At 54.7% G+C, this 16,721-nt stretch overlaps 1 protein-coding gene and 1 long non-coding RNA gene across 2 annotated transcripts; one reads left to right on the forward strand and one right to left on the reverse strand.

Moving 5' to 3' along the window:
* Nucleotides 1–717: 717 nt before the first annotated feature.
* Nucleotides 718–3,428, reverse strand: Fem1a (fem-1 homolog A). Its single transcript, XM_042669936.1, has one exon. It carries the CDS (start codon nt 3,343–3,345, stop codon nt 1,384–1,386), a length of 1,962 nt encoding a protein of 653 aa, XP_042525870.1. The 5' UTR covers nt 3,346–3,428; the 3' UTR covers nt 718–1,383.
* A 550-nt stretch (nt 3,429–3,978) lies between these two features.
* On the forward strand, nt 3,979–4,895 carry LOC122099333. The gene is made up of 2 exons (XR_006145905.1): nt 3,979–4,103; nt 4,419–4,895. It is a non-coding gene; the product is annotated as an uncharacterized LOC122099333 (long non-coding RNA).
* Nucleotides 4,896–16,721: the final 11,826 nt, after the last annotated feature.

Genomic DNA, 16,721 nt, shown 5'->3' on the forward strand with positions numbered 1-16,721 from the left:
CTAGGCACACTGTGCTGTTGCTTTATTGCTCAAGGCTGGTGCTCTACCACTTGAGCCACAGCTCTGCTTCCGACTTTTTGGTGCTTACATGGAGATAAGAGTCTCGTGGACTTTTCTGCATAGTGTGGCTTCAAATCTTCATCCTCAGATTTGTTTCCTGAGTAGCTGAGATTACAGGCATGAGCCACTGGTGTCTGCTTAAACTTTAAAAGAGTACTCGGTCTAGATCTTTCCTCGTAGCTTTGCTTGGGGTCAGAGGTCAGCGTCCCGGCAGAGCATTGGGGGGAGGGGACTGTCCGCTGGGGCGACATGGGAGTAAAGGGGTGTTGAGCAACCCACCATCAGATTTCTCTGTAGGGATGGAGCTCAAGCGGTGGAGGGTGACGGCCCTGGGTTCGAGTCTCCGCTTTGTCCACGTGCTGTTGTCCTCGGCCAGCTCCTGACATCTCTCAACAACCCGCTTCTTTGCCAAACTGACGTGGTTGGCGCGTGGCAGACGCGTGCAGTCAGCGCTCAATAAACGCGCACTAGCATGGCGCCAAGATGGGGCTTGACTGAAACCCGTCCTGCCAGCCCTGGAGCCCAGCTGAGCCCCCAAGTCCGGCCTCCCCTGTCCTTCCTGGGAAATCGGGGCTCTAGGGAACAGGGTGAAGGAAGTGGAAGGCACCCACGGGGTCCCCCCTCGTCCCACAACCGCACAAGGACACGCCAGGCGGCTCTGTTCAGACACCCACTCTTTAATGTGAACCCGAGCCCAGACAGACACCCACCGGGTCAGCTCCAGCCTCGTGTGCGGTGAGCATAGAAGGGTCTGGAAGGCCGGGAGTGTGGAAGGTCTGGAAGGCCGGTGGGCCTCCCTCATGAGCCAAGCCCACGCCATGTTGTGCATAAATAATAATAAATAGAAGAGTCTGAGCACACGCGAAGGCACTGGGCGCCTGAGGGCGGATGGAGGGCTGGCGAGGCAACCGCCAGGTAGCTCACCCGTCACCCCACGGGGGGTGGGGGGGTGCCTTTTGGCATTCCGGGCACTGGGCACCACCAGAAATGCTCACTCCATCAAACAAAGGAAAAACAAAAGAAAACAAAACAACAACAACAAAACGGCGGGGCCTCGGTGCCGCTGGCCGTCCACCTCGCCCACTCACTACGCAAACAGCAAACCCACGCACGCTACTGGGAGGCGGCCGCCACTTACGCCCCGCGAAGCCGCCCCCACCGCTGCCACCGTCACAGCGATGGGCGGATCACTCCCCCACTTCCACTGGGTGCTTGGGGACACTGGCCTGGGGGTGATGGTCTTGGGGGGTGGGGGGGACACAGCCTGAGGGGCACCCGATGGACTGGCCGGGACGGTGTGCGGTCCCCACGCCCTCCCCCGGCTCAGTGCAGCTCGATGAAGGCCTCCAGGTCCTCGGGGATGAAGCCCTTGTAGGGCACCTTGTTCCGGTGCAGCGCGCGCGCCGCCAGGCACTGCAGGGACACGTGGTTGAAGGGCTGCAGGGCGCCGGCGGCCAGCAGCTCGCCAGCCAGCAGCTCCAGCGGCGTCTTCCTGAAGGCGTTGGTGGTGTCCAGGTGCGCGCCGGCCTCCACCAGCGCGCTCATGATGACCGGGCAGTTGTTCTGCGCCGCGATGTGCAGCGGGGTGTTGTTGTCGAAGTCGCGGCTGTCGGGGTCGGCGCCGCAGTCCAGCAGCACGCGGACCACGGCGAGGGACGGGAAGAGGCCCACGCGGTAGCGGCCCACGTGCGTGGTGTCCTTGTCCACAGCCATGTGCAGCGGGGTGAAGCCGTTCTTGCCGCGGGGCGCGCACTTGAGCAGGCGGTAGACGGTCTGGTGCTTGAGGTGCTCCTGGCTCGGGCTGCACTCCACTTTCTCCAGCAGGTAGAGCAGGTGCAGGATGATGGCCAGCGCCTTGGCGAACTGGCCGGCGTCGCCGGGCTCCTTGGGCAGCTGCAGGGCACGCTCCACCTCGCGCACGCCCTTGCCCAGCACGCCCATGAGGTCGGCGAAGCCCACGTGCGGCCCGGGGCCCGGGGCCTTGGCCGATCGCTCCTGCAGCACGTAGGAGAAGAGCTCGGCGAACGACAGGAAGCTGCTGGCCGTCATGGGGCTCAGGGGCTCCAGGTGATTCTGCTGCATGTCCAGCGCGTACTTCCACAGGCCGATGCAGCGCTGGAAGTTGCCCGAGTCGGCGTAGACCGCGCCGCGGTAGCGGATGTAGTAGGAGGTGTCCGGGTGCGAGGGGCCCAGGATGCGCTCGCGGATCAGCAGCGCCTGCATGCGCATCTCGTCCGGGTCGGTGATGAGCGCCTCCAGCTCCTGCACCGTGCTCACCTCGCGGGCGTAGCCGTAGGCCAGCACGAGCTGCGGGGGCTGCGGCTTGGGCAGGTACTCGCCGCCCTGGTGCCGCAGCTCCATCGCCCGGCGCCAGTGCTTCAGGGCCCCGAGCAGATCGCGCTTCTTATCCACGTACGTGGCGCCCAGCAGCTCCAAGGCCTCCACCGCGGCCTCGCGGCTGGTGGGGCAGCAGCTCTCCACCGAGGGGGCGTCGGGGTCCCGCTGCTCCTCGTCGTCGTCCTCCGGGTCCTCCGGGCCGCCGGGGCCCCGGGGCGGGCGCTCCAGGCCCGGCTGCGCCTGGATGAGGAACTCCACGATGTTGGTGTGGCCCGTGACGCTGGCGGCCAGCAGCGGGGTCATGCCGTAGCCGTCCCGCTCCATGCGCGCGCGGCGGCCCAGCAGCAGCTGCAGGATCTCCAGGCTGCCGGACTCGGCGCAGTCGTGCAGGGCCGTGTTGCCCTTGGCGCTGCGCCGGTTCACCCGGGCGCCCTGCTCCAGCAGGTAGCGCGCGATCTCGCGGTGGCCCTTGTAGCAGGAGATCATGAGGCAGGTGTGGCCGTGCCGGTTGGCCACCTCCAGGTCGGCCTGGTGCTCGCCCACCAGGTAGCGCACCACGTCCAGGTGGCCGTCGAAGCAGGCGGCGCGCAGCGGCGTGGAGTTGGTGCGCGTGGTGCGGTTCACCGACGCCCCGCGCCGCAGCAGGCTGCGCACCACCGCCAGGTGCCCCGCCGCCGACGCGGCCCACAGCGGCGGCGCGCCCTCGATCGTCTCGCCGTCGAAGTGCACCGAGCCGCCGGCCTCCACGTCCGCGCCGCACCGGTCCACCAGGAACTCCACCACGTCCAGGTGGCCGCGGCGCGCGGCGATGAGCAGCGGCGTGCCCCCGCCCGCCGCCGCGCCCATCAGCTCCTCCAGCTCCTCGCGGCCCCGGCCGCCCAACAGCTTCTGCAGCAGCTGCAGCTTGCCGTCGCGGGCGGCATTGTACACGGCGGTGTGCAGGTCCATGGCCCGGGGCGGAGCGGGGCGGGGGGCGGGGGTGGGAGGGGGACCCGGCGGCTAGCGCCCCGGCAGCCCGGCCGCAACCTTCACCGTCCCCCCCGCTGCCATCTTAAGGGCCGCGCGGGGCGGAACAAGATGGACGCCGCGGCCCCGCTGGTGTGACGGCACGACGGGAAATGGAGTTCCGGGCGGCGGCTTGCTCCGTGAGACGCGGGGAGGACAGCTAGGCGAATCTCGACTACACGTCCCATAAGGCAGAGGGACAGCCGCTGCGCCCGGCGAGGGAGGGAGGCGCTTGATGGGAATCGTCGTTCCAATCGTTGAGAAGGCAGGAACCAGGCGGTTTGAGAACTACAATTCCCGTCGGGCCATGCGAACCGCGAGCAAGGAGCGTGATGGGAATCGTTGTTTCAGTCACTGTGACCTGGCGCCCTAGGCGGGTGGGACCGGGCATGACGGGAAATGGAGTCCTTCACTCAAAGCCGCTTTGTAAGATACGGGAAGAACAGCGGAGAGATAGTCACTACAATTCCCAGAAGGCCGAGGGCTAGTCCCTGACGCGTACGGGAGTTAGCAGTCTGAGAACTACAATTCCCGTCGTGCCATGCTGCAAGCTAAAGGGTGTGCCACCGAGGGGAGTTTGGTGGCGAACTTCCGCTTGCTGTCACTGTGCTTTTACAGACAGGAGGACTACATGTCTCAGATGGTACGCGAAGGGACTCGGAGTCCGGCCGGAGCGAGAGTCGGCTTCGGGCCCCCAACCGGTAGGGGTCGCGCGGAAGAAGCAGAAAAGCGACCTAAGGCGAGGACCACGGAGCGGGGCCTGGCGGGACAGGTGGCGAGAAGGGTCAATCCTCCTCACTCGTCCATTCTTTGCATTTGTTGGTCTATAAATATTTGGGATATCATAGGGACAAGATCCGAGAGCCAAATTTGCCCAAAGGTATTTGGCCTGGAGTGGGCTGAGTACTGATTCGAATGTGAATGTCCCGTTAGGTCTTTATTGTAAGCACCCTTGGCTGTTTTCTGTGAGCCAAGCTATTGATTGACAGTTGGCCGTCCCTTCCTTTGATTGACAGCGCAAGCCCCGCCTCGTGTGACCGCTGTCAATGTAGCAGTCCCATCAGCAATACTGCACGGGGATCTCCGCGCCTGCTCCAGGGATCTCTACGAATACCGCTGTTGCTCAAGGCCCTGAGCCCTGCTTTCCGAGGCCTTGTTCCGGTCACAGGGATCAAGTCAGCCCCAAGCAAACTTCTCTTCTGGCCCGATGAATCTAACCCGACTCCAGATCGCCCGACCTCTAGGTACGCTCAGAGCCCAAAGGGAACGCCTCCTCCGTGTCTCAGCTTGATTGACTGCCTTGCGAGGCTTGTGATTGGTGGAAGCCACGCAGACCAAGGCGGTGATTGGTGGGACTTGAGGCGGTGCACAAGCAAGCCACGCCCACTTCTGGCTCTGTAAGCCGGCTGTTTTTATAGGCATCTCCCTTGTCTGTCTGTCTGTCTTCCTCTGTCCCTTGTAACGTTTGACTAAAGTAAAGACTTCCAAAATGGTCTTTTTTTTTTTTGCCTACTTGTGTGGCGCTACTTTTTTGGGGGGGGAGGGAGGGGCAGTCCTGGGGTCCCTCAGGACCTGGCAGTGCCTCAGGTCTGAGGGCTGTCCTTAGCTTTTCCACGCAAGAATAGCGTGATAAATGATATGATAGGCATAAGATGTGCAAAAAGAGCTAGGCACCACTGACTCACACCTGTAATCCTAGCTATTCAGGAGACAGATCTGAGGATTATGGTTCAAAACCACCCTGGGCAGGAAAGTCTGTGAGATCCCAGGCTCTGAGTTCAAGCCTCATACCAGCACAGATAAAATAAAATATACAAAATAAGGTACAGTAGGTAGACTGTATTGTTATTAAATTCATATAACGTAGTATACATTGGCTGGGAAGGTGGCTCAGTGGTATAGAGTGCTTGCCTCTCATGCATGAGGCTCTGGGTTTGATTCCTCAGCACCACATAAGCAGAAAAAGCTGGAAGTGGCTCTATGGCTTAAGTGGTAGAGCAGTAGCCTTGAGCTGAAGAGCAGAGGGACAATGCCCAGGCCGAGTTCAGGCCCCACAACCAAAAAAAAAAAAATAGTATACATTGTTACTATATGAACATTGTATAGTTTGTCCAGGTCCATGGGCAGAGTATCAAGGGGTCTTCAGGGTGTTTCCTATTACATGCTCCAGGGGTCGTTGGGCAAGAACTCAGATCTTCCCTTCAGGGACCCACAAATCCATGGTCAAATGTATAAACAGAGGCCAGGTGTGGCAGTGAGTACCTGTAATCCCAGCTATACAGGAAACAGAGGTAGGATTGCAAGTCTCAGGGTGACCTTGGGCAAAACTGAAACCGTATACCATAAAGTAAGTAAAGCAAAAAGGGCTGGGGGCATGACTCAGGGGTAGAGGGCCTGCCTAGCAAGTTTGAAGCTCTGAGTTTGAATCCCAGTACCACCCCACCCCCCCCAAAAAAAAATCCAGCCAGAAAACTTAAACCTTAATCAGCCTGTCATCACATCCAGTGTCCATCCAAATTCTGATCTTTTGCATCTCCTCAAAAGTCTCTGCTTCCCTTCCCTTAACAGCTGGTTGATCTCCAACCCTGAACCAGGTAGGATCAGACAAGGATTAAGTGTGCCAGGTGTGCCCTCCTAGCATGGGGGTCACCGTGTTGCCTGGGCTCCTCCAGCATCCAAGGTTCAGCCAGTGTGGGGTGGTGCCCTGGAGGGGGTGGTGGTGAGGGGGGGACTGGGTGGGAAACTCAACCATCTCTGGCCGTTGGTGGCTGTCTGTTGCCATGGAGACCCAAGCCACTCTCTGGTGAAGGACCCATTAAGGGCCAGGAAATTACCAAGGCTTTCTGGATAGACCCCACCCTCCTGCTGAGAGCTGACAGGACCAGCAGCCGCAGCCCTCAGACAGGGCATAGAGGCGGGGTTAGCGCATCTGATCCTGCCTCCACCCCACCCCCAACATAGAATCCTCTGAAATATATATTGGGGACCCCCAACGCTTGCACCTGGGACTAATGGAGTTGTCCCCAGCAACCCTCTGAGGATTCAGGCTCACGCCCAGCTGTGATGGCTCACGGGGAAAGGGGTGGAGGAGCAACCATCCCAAACATTATTCTGGTCGAGTCTTCATCCTGACATCATCCCCCCGGGAAAATGACCAAGGGACACGTCAAAGATACCACGCTGTCCCTGAACGTTGAATCATTATGGGAGCTCAGCTGGCAAGCCTGGGCCCTAAGGCCATCTGGATTTGAATCCAAGTTCTGCTGCCTACTTGCTGTGCATCCTTGGCCAACTTGCTTTACATTTCTGGGCCTGCGTGTCTGCTTCTGTATATAGGGTACAACGAGCCACCCAGCTTGTAGAGGTCTGAAGAAACAAGTGTGGTGAAGCCGGGCGCCGGTGGCTCATGCCTGTGATCCTAGCTACTCAGGAGACTGAGATCTGAAGATCACAGTTCAAAGCCAGCCCAGTAGGAAAGGTGTTGAGACTCTTATTGCCAATAAACTACTCAGAAAAAGCAAAAAATGGCACTGTGGCTTAAAGTGATAGAGCACTAGTCTTGAGCACACACACACACACACACACACACAGAATAATAATAATAATAATAATAAAATAAACCAAGCTCAGTAGCTCACATCTGTAGTCCTAGCCACGGTAGCAGGTTCATGGTCAGAGTCCAGTTCTTCACAAAACTGTTGAGTCTCTACCTGAAAAAACAATACTAGGGTTATGGCTCAACTACAGGGGTGTGGTCTTGACCTGGAAGCTGATTTTCCCTGGCAGGTGACAAGGGCAGAACCTGAATTAGAAAAGGAGTCCACAGTGCAAATGATTTTGAAAGCTAGAGGGGCCTGGCAATTAGTGGCCCCAACCTGTCTTAAGCAAAAAAAACTAAGGGAGCTGTTGTGTTGGCTCACATCTGTAATCCTAGCTACTCAGAAACCTGAGGTATGAGGATCACAGTTCAAAGCTAGCCTAGGCAGGAAAACCAGAAGTGGTGCTGTGGCTCAATGTGGTAGAGTGTTTGCCTTGAGCAAGAGAGCTCAGAGACAGTGTTTCGGCCCTGAGTTCAAGCTCCATGACACACCAATGTACTCATTGCCTGGCTAATGAAAATGTTAACCCCTTTGTTGAACACCTTAATAATAATATATTTTTAAAAAAGTTAAGTGAGGACATGAGGCCCCAGTATTGGCCCACACACAACACCAGTCCTCAGGAGACTCTTACCTCCAATTAATCACTCAAAAAATCAAGGCTGGGAATGTGGCTTTAAGCCCTGGGTTCCATTCCTCTCTACCACATACACACAAAAAAGCCAGAAGTGGTGCTGTGATTCAAGCTCTTTTGCCTTGAGCAAAAGAGGCTCAGGGACAGCGCCCAGGCCCTGAGTTCAAGACTCACAACCCAGGGTGGGGATGGGAGCTGTCTGCATGTATCTCTTCCTGACTTCTTCCTTTTATACTTCACCATCAACCTGGAGGGAGCTGGGAACCCCCGAACTTCCAGCCTATCGGTTAGCACGTGGGTAGTGGCCCGAGAAACCCAGAACTAGTGACTGGCATCTGAAGCAAGGAGAACCCTGTGGAGGGGCTTTGTGTTTAACCCCAGTGGAACCTGGCAGAAACTGTGGGAGGGAACCACAGATGTAGGGTCATGGCTTCACATTCACCGTCCACGTTAGCAAAGCGGAGGAGGGAGGAGCAGGCCGCATTCAGCTGCGGTGGCTGGGCTCTGTCCTCCGGCATGCTGATTGGACCTCTGTAGTCTCTGCACAAACCAGGGGTCCCCACTGAGCTGTGCTGGAAGGGCACCAAAAGTAGAGATGGCAAAACGAACAGAGCCCCTTGTTCGAGGTTTGCAGGAGGAGGCCCTACTCCTGTCTCATGAAAACTTGGGGTGATGGAGGATATATTCTTAGGGTTTCACTAATGCAGCCCACGGGGACATCAGACATGATCCTCCTGCCTCAGTCTCCTGAGTGCTGGTATTATAGGCATAGGTGTGAGCCACAACTTGTTGATTGAGATGGGGGTTGGATCACTTTTTTTTTCTTCAGGATGCTTGTGATGCTCTTCATCTCCTCCCACTTAGCTGGGACTGCTGATGTGAGCTACCACACCACACAGTCCTGCAGGTGGTAAGGGGGTGGGGGAACTTTGGTATGTAGAGGGACCCTTGGATTGATGGAGACAAGTCAGAGAAAGATGGGGGGGGGGCAGATGAAGGGTCCTGTCCTTGCTGATTGATTCAAGGTCACTGTGGAACTCAGGACAGAGTCTCTGGACACTGAGACATCAGAGGACACCCATGGTGCCTTTGGTATCCTCTCCCATTTCCAGAGAAAATTCTAGGGAACTTGCATTGCCTTCCAGGACCAGACTCAGCCTAGACACGGGGGCCTCCTCTCCCACCCCTCCCCTCCATTCATGAACGGCCTCGGGCATTTGGGTGATCTCTCTAATCACATTTTCTCTGCTTGTTAATGGGTCCACTGAGGGGATCCTCCTGGGAGGGAGGAAGATCACATTTGTCTGGGGATGGAGCAGGATACAGGGGTTGCCCGAGATAATGACGGATCAATGCCTCCTAATTGCTAATTATACCAGCCTGGCTCTCCCTCATGAGGCTGTTAGTTGGCAGGACGACCCAGGAGTATACACAAATTTAATTATGGTCCTTCCCCCAGACACCTGCCACCCCAGTCAGGATCTGGGGGAGACCCAGGTGAGGGGGGGTGTCTTCTTGTGTGTGTGAGAGAGAGAGGAGAGAGAGAGCCATTGATCTTTTTATAGGTTTATTCACTTTTTTTTTTTTTTTTTGTCAGTTGTGGGGCTTGTACTCTGGGCCCTGTCCCTCAGCTCTTCAGCTCAAGGTGAGCCCTCTACCACTTGAGCCACAGCACCACTTCTGATTTTCTGGTGGTTCATTGGAGATAAGAGTCTCACAGACTTTCCTGCCCAGGCTGGCTTTGAACTGTGATCCTCAGATCTCAGCCTCTTGAGTAGTTAGGATGACACCGGCACCTGGCTATTCATTCATTCATTTCTGTGCTAATCCTAAGGCTTGAATTCAAGGCCTTAGCACTGTCCCTGAGCATTTTCACTCTAGACTAGCACTCTACCACTTGAGCCACAGCTCTGCATCTGGCGTGTGTGTGTGTGTGTGTGTGTGTGTGTGTGTGTGTGTGTGTGTGTGTGTGTGATTAATTGGAGATAAGAGTCTCCTAGACTTTCTGGCCCAGACTAGCTTCGAATTGAGTTCCTCAGATCTTAGCCTCTTCAGTTGCTAGGATTACAGGTGTGAGCCACTGGTACTAAGCAGATCTGACTTTTTATTCATTTATTGTTGATGCCTTTACTGATTGGACAAATCCATGTGCATCACCTGCCGGGTGCCTGTGCTCTTTATACCCATAATGATTGCGCTTCCACCCTAGAACCCAACACCCCAGGTCCAGGAGAATGTAGGTAAATACAGTGCTGATGCGGGTGGCCAGGGATTTGGAAGGTGCCTCTCCTGGTGGAGAAATCCCCAAAGGCAGAGTTGGCTGTGGGAGGCTGTGGGGCACTCTGGGAGCAGAAGCCACAGCAAAGCCCAAGGGCTTTAGGGGCAGGGCCATCCCATGGTGGCCGGCAAGTGACTGATGATTGGCATGAGTGTTGATGACACTGCCACCGGGCACAGCTCCACACCTGTCTTGTGGCTGGCATGTGGAACTAATAGGTGGCAAAAAGAAAAGAAAAAAAAAGAAAGGAAGAATCCTATTCAGAACTTTGATTGATTGATCCCCACTTTGGTTCTGGGTCAATGTCCAGTGGAACCACACAGATCCCCACTTCTCCCTGCATGGAAATACTCCTTCCCGCCCGTCCCCTGCCCCCTTTCCTCCCTGGCCCCCCATTTTCTTCTCTCGGGGCTCACGTGTCCACTCCAGGCCAAGGTCGAGGGGAGTCTGCGCTGTGAGGCCGGCTGTGACTTGTTGTCATGGTGATTAGAACAACAAAATCACCAGTCTTCCACACAGTGCTAGACCACAAGCACGGAAGTCTTCTTCCTCTTCTTCCTCAGCCTCCACCCCACATCCCGCTGCCTCCCTCCCTGCCCCCCTCCCCTGCCAGCCTCCGGTGCGAGGGAAGTGGAGCCAGATGTGGGGGGGGGGGGTGTTGTAAAGCTTCTCCTTGAAGGGAGCAGGGTGTTAGGGGCAATCTGCTCCTCTAAGACCTCAGTTTCTCCAACTGCCACCTGAGGGTCAACACTCAAGTCACATGGTACAATCTACCCCCAAACTCACACAGGGTTCTAATCTGGGGGGTGCCACCTTGTTTCTTCCCCCAATCAATTACAATTAATCATTATGTACTTTAATCTTGCCTGAAGATCTAGGGAAATAATTTTTTTTTCTTTCTAGATCCCCTTAAATGAGCGGCAGTTCTCTAGAATGTTGGACCTCTCAGACCACCCTCTCCCAGGCACATCTGCTCCTCATCCCCAGACGGGGTCAGAGCCGGGAGGTCTCCCCCACCCCCTCACCCCGGGGCGCTGTCCACATTCCTGGTGCTGAAACGCGACCTCCCTGGAACTGTCCACACCACGGTGCTGAAGTGTTCAGAGACACCACCACCTCCTTGCTGGAGGTGAGGGGCTGTGTTGCCCTCGCCTTCCTCAACCTCCTCACCCCCTCTTCCTGTCTCTCCATTTATACCCTCTTCTCCACACAATCACGGTCGGTACTGCACCCCCCTCCCCCAGGCTTACCTTCCAGAACTCTCCTCCCAGGTAGCTTTACACATGGTCAGAATTCGCTTTCTGGAAAGATGTCCACGTGCTGACCTGCACACCAGCCGGTGTCCCCAGGTTCCTGGGCCACCCAGTGCATCCCAGTCCCCCTGGCCATACCCCGTCCCTCAGCTTCTCTCCCCCCTCCCCGTCCCCCTCCCCAGCTCCTCACCTGCTTCCTATCCTGTTGAAGGCACAGGTGTCCTGGAGCAGTGGAGCTCCAGACAACAGCTTTTATACTCTTGGGCGTGGGCGTGGCTCCGGGAACCCCGGGGCGTGGCTTCAACAACTGACCAATGGGAATCCCTCTCGATGGAAGCTCTAAGGATTACCTCATAGGTTGTGGCTTCAGTTTCAGAATAAAAGTCTGACATATGCCAAGAACGCTGGTTTTATGGATAGGGGTGCAGGGAGGGTTGTGAGGGTCCATTCAATGCGTGTCCCTCACCTCCAACAAACTTCCAAGGGCACAAATTTATGCGTCTGCTAGATGGGGAGAAAAAAAACGGGGATAGTATCTTGGAGGAAAAAAAGGAGCCCAAGCTGACTGCCAGTGGTTCACCGCTGTGATCATAGCTATTCAGAAGGCTGAGACCTGAGGATCAAGGGTCAAAGCCAGCCCCTGAAGGAAAGTCCATGAAACTTTTATATCCAATTAGCCACCAAAAAGCAAGAAGTGAAGCTATGGCTCAAGTGGTAGAGCACAGGACTTCAGCAAAAGAGCTTAGGGACAGCACCCAGGCCCTGAGCTCAAGCTCCAGGAAGGAGGAGGACCAAAAGGAGGAGGAGGAGGAGGAGAAAGAGGAGGAAGAGGAGGAGGAGGAGGAGGAGGAGGGGGAGGAGGAGGAGGGGCAGGAGGAGGAGGAGGAGGAGGAGGAGGAGGAGGAGGAGGAGGAGGTGGAAATTTTTGGGTTCACAGTAAGATCTGAAGAAAAGGAAGGCTCAGAGAAGAAGTTGGGATGTGGGGGGACTATGGAGGTTCAGTCCTACCTTTGTATGTTTTTGTGCATTAAACCTGGAACAATCCAGTTTGGCATACAACTTTGACACCAGAGGCAAAGTCAGATGGGTTACTCCTCGCCGTGGCTGCTGGGGACTGAGAAAAGTCTTTATGCCTCAGTTTCCTCCAATGTGATGAGGTGGAGATGGCAGCATCTTGTTTTTTTGGGGGGGGTGTCCGGTCGTGGAGCCTGAACTCTGGGCCTGGGCGCTGCCCCTCAGCTCTTCAGCTCAAGGCTAGCGCTCTACCACTTGAGCCACAGTGCCACTTCTGGCTTTTTTTTTTTGCTTATGTGGTGCTGAGGAATCGAAGCCAGGGCCTCATGCATGCAAGGCAAGCGCTCTACCACTGAGCCACCTTCCCAGTCCCCAGCAGCATCTTCTCAGAGAATTGTGAGGGGGTTTTAGAGCCCGAGTGTGGATTTCACAGAGGTGTAGTACAAAATTTTAAGGGACATCAAAGAGTTCAATAATCAAGATAATGTTCTGTGTTTTTTTTTTTTTTTTTGGTGTTGGGAGTGAAATCCAGGATCTGTGCATCTTGGCATTTTCTGCCAACCCTAGCCCTAATGCAATCATTGAAGCATTCAAAATTCATGCAAAAGGAAAAAAAATCCAAGATTAGCAAAAGATAACATTTTTTAAACACTTTTATGTCAATGCTGGGGCTTAAACTCAGGGCCTTGGCATTGTCCCTGAGCATTTTTTTTTTTTTTGGGTCCGGTTGTGGGGCCTGAACTCTGGGCCTGGACGCTGTCCCTCAGCTCTTCAGCTCAAGGCTAGCGCTCTACCACTTGAGCCACAGCGCCACTTCTGGCTTTTTTTTTCTTTTTGCTTATGTGGTGCTGAGGAATCGAACTCAGGGCCTCAGGCATGCAAGGCAAGCGCTCTACCACTGAGCCACCTTCCCAGCCCTCCCTGAGCATTTTTTGCTCAAGGCTTTCACTTTACCACTTGAGCCATATGGTTCCAGTAGTTAATTGGAGATAAGGGTATCATGGAAGCCAGGTACCAGTGGCTCACGCCTGTAATCAATCCTAGCTACTCAGGAGGCTGAGATCTGAGGATCACGGTTCAAAGCCAGTCTGAGTAAAAAGTCTGAAAAACTCTTTTCTCTAATTAACCACCAAAAAGCCAGAACTGGAGGGGTGGCTCAAGTGGCAGACTGCTAGCCTGAACAAAAAGAAAAAAGAAAAAGCTCAGAGAGCCAGGCGCCAATGGCTCACACCTGTAATCCCAGCTAGGTAAAAGGCTGAGATCTGAGGGTTCACAGTTCAAAGCCAGCCAGCGCAGGAAAAGCCATGAGACTCTTACCTCCAATGAACCATCAGAAAACTGAAGTGGAGCAGTGGCTCAAAGTGGTAGAGCGCTTGCCTTGAGCAAAAAAGCTCAGGGACAGCGCCCAAGCCTTGAGTGCAAGCCCCACCACAGGGGCAGGGGGAGATACTCCTCCCCAGAAACAAAATTTCCTCTTTCCTCTACCCCCTCATGCTCCCCCAACCCCAGGTGACTTCGGGGGTCGCTAGCATGCACACAGAGTTTCCCTTACGTGGAACCATGTGTTTGTGATGTCACACACTGCGCTGTGTTGTGTCAGGAGATTTGGGGACATCTGTTGTGTGGGTGGAGGTGTTTGTGTAAAGGCTGTGGGTAATTCAAGGACATAAGGTTCTGGGACACCTCTGGTGTTTGGAGATTATGGGTGAAGGTGCTGAGAATATTCATATCAAGGCTTTTAGCATAAACAGCATGTTCCCTTGTTTTCAGACCCTGTATATTCCAGGCTGGCCCAAACCCAAAACGTTGCTGAGTGCCTGTATTCTCAGCTACTCAGGAGGCTGAGATTCAAGGATCACCATTAGAAGCCAGGAAAGTCTGTTGAGACCCTTATCTCCAATTAACCAGCAAAAAGACACAAGTGGAGCTGTGACTTAAGGGGTAGAGTGCAAGCCTTGAGTAAAAATGGTCAGGGATAGTGCCCAGGACCTGAGTTCAAGCCCCAGGACTAGTGTACATGCGCACATGCAATGATGCTCCAGCCTCTACCTCAGAGGGCTGGGATTACAAGCCTGCATCGCTGTACCTGGCTCCTTCCGCACTCCCTTAGGATAACTACCCAGGAAAGTAATGGTAACTGAAGGTTTAACTTTACAAGAAATTGCAAAGATTTTTTTTTTGTCCCCCTCCCTCCACCTCCCCACAGTGGCTGGGCTGTGGTACATTCCAAGAAGTGAAGGGCAGGAATTCAAGTTAAGTCACACTCTGATCAGCAGTTGATCCTGTCTTGCTCATGGCTGGTGCTCTACTACCTGAGCCATGCCTACAGTCTGGCCTTTGGCTGGTCTTCTAGAGATGGAGTCACAAACACTTTTATATCCAGGCTGGATGTGAACTGTGATACTCTGGGTTTCAACTTCTTGAGTAGCTAGGATTACAGGAAAGAGTCACTGGCACCAAACCAGCCTACCTTCCCTTCCTCGTTCCTTTCCTTCTTCCCTTCCTCCCTCCTCCTCCTCCTCCTTTTTCTTCTTTTGTCAGCCATGGGGCTTGAACTCTAGGCCTGGGCACAGTCCCTGAGCTCTTCAGCTCAAGGCCAGCATTCTACCATTTGAGCCACAGTGCCACTTCTATTTTTCTTTTTCTTTTTTTCTGGTGGTTAATTGGAGATAAGAGTCTCATGCACTTTCCTGCCTGGTCTGGCTTTGAACTATGATCCTGAGGTCTCAGCCTCCTGAGTAGCTAGGGTTACAGGTGTGAGCCACCAATGCCCGGCTTCTCCTCCTTCTTCTTCTACTTCTTCTCTGAATTTCTTCTTCTTTGAATTTCTTCTTCTTCTTCTTTGGTGCCAGTTTTAGAGCTTGAATCCAGGGCCTGGGCGCTGTCCCTGAGCTTTTTTGCTCAAAGCTAGCACTCTACCACTTGAGCCACAGTGCCAGCTTTTTGGTGGTTCATTGGAGATAAGAGTTTCAAGGACTTTCCTGCTCTGGCTGGCTTTGAACTGTGATCCTCAGATCTCAGCCTCCTGAGTAGCTGGGATGACAGGCGTGAGCCATTGGTTCCTGGCCAAACACATCCAAAACAGTAAGTTTTAAAATATTTAATCTTTTTTTAAATTAAAAAAAATTTTTTTTTGTCAGTCATGGGGCCTGAACTCTGAGCCTGGGCGCTGTCCCTCAGCTCTTCACCTCAAGGCTAACACTCTACCACTTGAGCCACAGAGCCACTTCTGTCCTTTTCTGCTTATGTGGTGCTGAGGAATCGAACTCAGGGCCACATGCATGCAAGGCAAGCGCTCTATCACTGAGCCACCTTCCCAGCTTAATACTTAATTTTTTTTTTTTTAAAGGTTTAGTTGGGAAGAAAAACTCCCAGGTAGTTATTACTCAAAAATAAGGGAACTAGCCAGGCGCCAGTGGCTCAGGCCTGTCATCCTAGCTACTCAGGAGGCTGAGATCTGAAGATCATGCTTCAAAGCCAGCCCAGGGCAGGGAAGTCTGTGAGACTCTTATCTCGAATAAATGTGAGACTCTTATCTCGAATAAACCACCAGAAAACCGGAAGTGACGCTGTGGCTCAAGCGGTAGAGTGCTGGCCTTGAGCTGAAGAGCTGAGGGACAGCGCCCAGGCCTAGAGTTCAAGCCCCACAATCACCAAAAAAAAAAAAAAGGAAACTAGTAGGGCGCAGGTGACTCACGCTTATCGTCCTAGCCAATCCGGAGGCTAAGATCTGAGGATCAGGGTTCAAAGCCAGCCCTGGGCAGAAAAATTCCATGAGACCGTTATCTCCAAAATAATGCACAAAACCACGGCACGCTGGCATACACACAGACATGCACGTGTGTCCCCCGCGTACACCCAGCGGAGCAGGCCCAGCCCCTTCCTCAGAGTTACTATAGTGACCCTCTCCCCCCACGGGAGCAGTCACAGACCTAGAGGCACAGATGGTGGCCTCAGCCGCCCCAGCCTTTCCCCCTATGGAGACAATTTCTGGAACGGGGAGGATTAAGGAAACACAGCCCGTCCTGGACAACATCTGCCTGGGCCTGAAACCTGACCCGAAGCCAGGCAGAGGGGAGATTAACAGAGGCCTTTGCCTGGAAGTGCAGAACACACAAACAGGACCACACACACACACACACACACACACACACACACCCCTCACCCTCCCACCTGAGGCCACCAGGGAACTCCTCCTGGAGGTCCAGGCCCCAGGACAGAATATGGCGAGGTATAGCCGGCTAGGAGATGAAGGTGGCTCTCCCTAGACCAGGGGCTCAGGACCTGCCCCCGGGGTGTACGGATGGGGACTTTGGTGGGCACTATCTCTCCTGGCTTAGAATTCTCCCTGAGGGGGCTGGGAAGGTGGCTCAGTGGTAGAGCGCTTGCCTTGCACACATGAGGCCCTGGGTTCGATTCCTCAGCACCACATAAGCAGAAAAAGCTGGAAGTGGCGCTGTGGCTCAAGTGGTAGAGCACTAGCCTTGAGCTGAAGAGCTGAGGGACAGCTCCCAGCCCAGAGTTCAGGCCCCATAACCGAC

The sequence above is a fragment of the Dipodomys spectabilis genome, unplaced genomic scaffold (genome assembly GCF_019054845.1).
Source record: "Dipodomys spectabilis isolate Male_0828 unplaced genomic scaffold, ASM1905484v1 ptg000511l, whole genome shotgun sequence".
Classification (NCBI taxonomy): Eukaryota; Metazoa; Chordata; class Mammalia; order Rodentia; family Heteromyidae; genus Dipodomys; species Dipodomys spectabilis.

Excerpts from the sequence above, each read along its gene's own strand:
- Fem1a (XM_042669936.1), bottom strand. The coding sequence starts at position 3,345 with ATGGACCTGCACACCGCCGTGTACAATGCCGCCCGCGACGGCAAGCTG.